This window comes from Telmatherina bonti (genome assembly GCF_933228915.1).
Source record: "Telmatherina bonti genome assembly, chromosome: 2".
Lineage (NCBI taxonomy): Eukaryota > Metazoa > Chordata > Actinopteri > Atheriniformes > Telmatherinidae > Telmatherina > Telmatherina bonti.
In genome coordinates, this window is record NC_136620.1 from 10,253,178 (window position 1) to 10,258,123 (window position 4,946).

Here is a 4,946-nt window from a genome sequence, read left to right on the forward strand (position 1 = left end):
ACCATACACCGCATGCTCTTCCCCCTAATCATATGAGTCGTCAGTGTTTTGGTGTTTGGTGTCTAAGTGTAATTAAAACTGGGAGGTGAGCCGAGGCTGGGTGCAGCGATCAAGACCACCTTGATGGCCTTTCTCACCACCCAGCGCCACGTGCACACCTCCCAATACCCTGCCTGTGTGTGATGGGGAGCGGGGAGGAAGAGGGGTTGAGGGATTTAAGTCTGGAGGAAAGTGAGCTTTCCTCCAGAAGGTGAGCCGCCCGCGGCACTGGGCACGCCCCCTACTCCCAGGGCCCCCCAAGGACCAGGACAAGCCGGGGACAGCCATCCCCGTAACCAGAGCCTTCGGCGACTCTAACCAGAGAGTCATCACCGACCCAAGAGGGGACCAACTCACCACATGCAGAAGGGGGGCATGAGGACAAAGAGGAGGCGGGGCGGCAGAAGGGGAATCCCAGACCGATTGTCCACCGCCCCCTCACTCACAGAGGACACCCCCACCTGGGGACATGAAGTCCCCCCTTGTCCACACATCGGCACTTCACACTGTCTCAGCACACACCTACAGCCACACACACACACACACTTCCGGACACATTCAGGTCCACCCAGCCACCCGTTCAGCCCACCCTTAAAACCATCCTCCTGACCCCCACGTCACATCCAAATCTCCCCCACTCCCATCCATCATATCTACACTTATCCACCAACCTACCACACACATGCACCACCCACTCCCCCATACATACACCCCTGCCCCCCCCCACACACACACAGACAGCACGCTCCCCCTCCTCCCCCCCCACACACACACCCGTATACATGCACCACCGCCACTCCCCACATACACGCATCACCCCACTCCCCTACACACACGGCACTACCCCCCCCACAGACACCCCCCCCACACACGCATCATCACACTTCCCCACCCACACACATCCACATACCTATGTACCGCCACCAGTCCTCAACGCACACCCCCTACACACATCCCTCCATACACACTCACATCCCATCCACACTATCAAACACCCCCCACTCAACAAGTCCCAGGGTCGCAACCAGGCACCAGAGCACGTACCTGCCGCCGCCGCAGCGGCAGGTCCAGGTCAGCCCAGCCCCCCCCCGGCACAAGCCGACCCCCCACCCCCAAGAGACAGGGGACAACCCCGGGCACCGGAGCCCGGGACCCCGCCCAGCCCACCCCACGGCGGCACAGGCGCCCGTTACGGAGTCACGCCCGCCAACCCATCCCCCGCCAGCGACCTCGCCCCGCCGCTGCGCGGCAACTCCAGCCGCTGGCCCATCCAGGTCCACAGTAGGGCTAGAAACCTAGCCACTCCAGCAATGGAGCAGTCAAAATCCCCCCCCAGGAGCCCACCGCAGACCCACAGCCCCCAGAGAACCCCAACCGGCCACCAACCCCGAGCGCAATAAGGTCACATTCTCCCCCCATACTAAGTGATGGAGCTGATCACAGGGGACCAGAGGGAATAAAGTTCAGCTGACTGATCTCTTGAGGAGGCAGACATCATCTCGACACTGATGTGATCTAATAAGAGATTTCTGAACTGCTGGATACACAGACTTTGTTTGCTTTTCCAGTTTAGAAGGATAGTTTTCTTTGCGATACATAAACTGGTGAGGATTAAGTTTGCAGAATTAAATTCTATGTTAATTTCACCCAAGTAACCCAGTAGGCCCAGTTTGGGGTTTGTAGGGATGTTACATTTCAAGCAATTTGACAGATCTTTACATACCTGAAACCAGAATTCCTGGACAGGTGGGCAAGACCACAAAGCATGGTAGTAGCTGTCAATTGTGTTGCCAGTGCAGTGTGGACAGATGTTTGATTGTGACAGACCCATCCTGAACATCCTGTGTCCTGTATAATGAGTTCTATGCAGAATTTTAAATTGTATTAGTTGCATGTTTGAATTCTTAGTCATTGTAAATGTATTTGAACAGATTTGTGACCATTCATTTTGGTCAAAGTTACTGGATAAGTCTGCTTCCCATTTAGAAGTTGGGAGACATATGGAATCGTCTAGCTTTGATAGTAATCTATATATTTTGGATAACAGTTTCGGGGCATTGAGATTTAAGAATTCTGCAGCCCTGATAGGTAGCTGCAAGTTTAATTGATCAGGGGTGTATTTCTTACCTATAATAGATTTAAGTTGGTGGTATTCTAAGAATTTTGTGCTGCTGATTTCATATCGTGAAGTAATTGTATCAAAAGGGAGAAAGTTCCCATTTTCTATTAAATGTTCTAACTGTTTTATTCCTTTATTCTTCCACTGAGGGAAGTTTATCATTTTCCGGTTTTGCTGGATGTCGGGATTGTTCCAAATAGGTGTAAGTTTGCATGGAATAAGCAAGGATTTGGTTAGTTTAAGAAATTCCCACCAGGCCATTAGTGAGGAGCTGATATTAATGCTTTTAAAGCATTTTTGGCGTTTGACAGCTGTGCTGATAAATGGCAGGTCTGAAATTGCCATATCCTCACACATAGCTTCTTCTATATTAAGCCATGGTTCATCTAGATAGCTAGGTTTAAGCCATTTAGAGATGTATTGTAGTCTATTGCTTATAAAGTAATTTTGGAAATTAGGCAAGTCTAAGCCACCGCTATCTTTAGTCTTCTGGAGTGTTTTTAGACTAATCCGTGGTGGTTTGTCTTTCCAGAGAAATCTAGTAACATTAGAGTCCAGCGATTTAAACCAGGTGGAGGGAGGTTTAATGGGGATCATTGAAAACAGATAATTGATTTTAGGTAGAATCATCATTTTTATAGTTGCAACTCTTCCCATTAGTGATATGGGTAAAGATTTCCACCGTGTGAGATTGTCCTCAATTGTTTTTAGTAGAGAGACATAATTTAGCTTTATAAGGTCTGACAGTCTGGGTGAGATGTTTATTCCCAAGTATCTAATATCTCCTGACTGTAAAGCAGTGTCAGGAGTATTATGGAAGGAACAGTTGATGGGTAGAACGGTGGTTTTAGACCAATTAATGGAATATTCAGAAATTGATGAGAATTGATTGATGAGTGTGATTGTCTGACAGATGGATGATTGTGAATTTTGAAGGAAAAGTAATACATCATCAGCATAAAGACTGGTCTTATGCTCCATATTTCTACAGTTAATGCCTTTAATGTCTTTGTTTTGTCTAATGCTAGCTGCTAAGGGTTCAATAAAGATTGCAAAAAGTGAGGGGGAGAGTGGACAGCCTTGTCTGGTGCCTCTCTGCAATCTGAAGCTGTGAGAAGTTTGATCATTTGTCCTGACGCATGCATTTGGATTGCTATACAGTATCTTTATCCAGTCGATAAACGATGAGCCAAACCCGAATTTTCTTAATGTTGCAAATAAGAATTTCCAGTTCACCCTGTCAAATGCTTTTTCAGCATCTAGAGAGATTATTGTAGTTTCCAGGTTATGTATGGTGGCATAATCAATTAGATTTATTAGTCTGCGCGTATTAGTGGTGGAATGTCGTCCCTTGATAAATCCTGTTTGATCAGGATGTATGATAAGTGGAGTTATTTTTTCGGCCATATTGCTAACGACTGCCCAGCTCCACCTCTTTGCCCATATTTGTATTTTCCGGGCAAGACGATGCGCATGACGCTGCCAACATGCCGACGGTAGGAACCACCCACCGAGCTTCAATTCAGCTCTTCAGAAACCTACGGGTGACGTCACGGAGGCTCCGTCCATCTCTTTATATGCAGTCTATGGTCTGAACGTAGCCTAATTCCCCTCAGATCCTGATCCATTTAAGTCTGCGTGGGCGGTCACATCCTGCCACATTGACCGAGGATGGGTTCGATCCGAGGCATCCTGTCCTCTGTTCTTCTTGCTTTTATTGTTTGTTTGTTTAAATGAAGGAAACAACCAATGAGATGTAATGTCAGAAACACTGCTTGATGATTAACACACACCCTCCCGTTCCCGCTGCTGTCTGTCTGTTCGCTTGTGTTTTCCTTCTCCAGAGTCCCAAAACCTGCCTAAACAGCCTCCGCTGATGCTTGCGCTCGGCCAGGCCACGGAGTGCGTGCAGCTCATGGCCCGGGTCCAGTCCGGTTCCTGCTCTTTCGCCAGAGTAGACAACTTTTTGCACTAGCCCAAGTTCAGGTAAGCGAGCGCGAGTCAAACACGCTTCAGTTCCTCCTGAACGAAGAGGAAGAAGCTGCTCCCCTTCATCACTCTCTCTTCCACAGGTTCACGTTAAGTAGCACTGAGAGAAGGCGTGTCCAGCTGGTAGTTGTCATGGCGATGGAGGAGCGAGCATGCGTGCGTTTGGCCGTTGGCACAGGAGGAGGATCGGAGAGAAGAAAGGCTTCCTTTTTTAATTTAGTATTATCAAATAAAGACGTGTGACACTATTTAAAGATAATTATTATTCTGTTTACCTAGCTTTTTTTTTTTTTTTTTTAGTTCTTTTTGTTTTTGTTGTTGTTGTGCTCATCCCAAAAAAACAGATTATAATCCTCCTTTTGATTCTCTCCTGTTTCGTCAGAGGAACTTTGATTCCCCTCCGTCAGTATTTCAGCCACACTTTTGCTCTTGTTCACCATATCACAGGACACAGTACCCATAAGCCGGTTTTCATGGTGACCCTCACACCTGTAGGCCTGCTCCACGAGAACCTGAGGTGCATTACATTATTTTTAACGAGACAGAGGACGCAGAATATGCGGTCGGATGTGCTTTCAGGTTCGGATGTGCATGCGGGGTCGAGATGAAAAAACACCTTTTATTGTCAGGCGCACAAGTCGGGTTATTCCAGGAAGTTGGGGATGAAAGATTCCAACTTTCGGCTCATTTCATGTCGTATTCTTGCAGAAAGGACCGCGTGAGCTAATGGCTTATTTGCCAAAGAGCAGGTGTAAAACAGAACAGAATTGAAAGTGGGGGAGAGAGGTTTTGTAGCCTT

At 47.7% G+C, this 4,946-nt stretch overlaps 1 protein-coding gene across 1 annotated transcript in view; it reads left to right on the forward strand.

Moving 5' to 3' along the window:
- ranbp10 (RAN binding protein 10) overlaps nucleotides 1-4,351 on the forward strand; it is a gene marked incomplete at its 5' end in the record, with an annotated part of 54,052 nt that extends 49,701 nt beyond the window's left edge. The window contains 2 exon segments of the mRNA XM_079256054.1: nucleotides 4,003-4,144; nucleotides 4,231-4,351. Of these exon segments, the coding sequence (XP_079112180.1) occupies nucleotides 4,003-4,133 (131 nt within the window). The 3' untranslated portion in view covers nucleotides 4,134-4,144; nucleotides 4,231-4,351.
- Nucleotides 4,352-4,946: the final 595 nt, after the last annotated feature.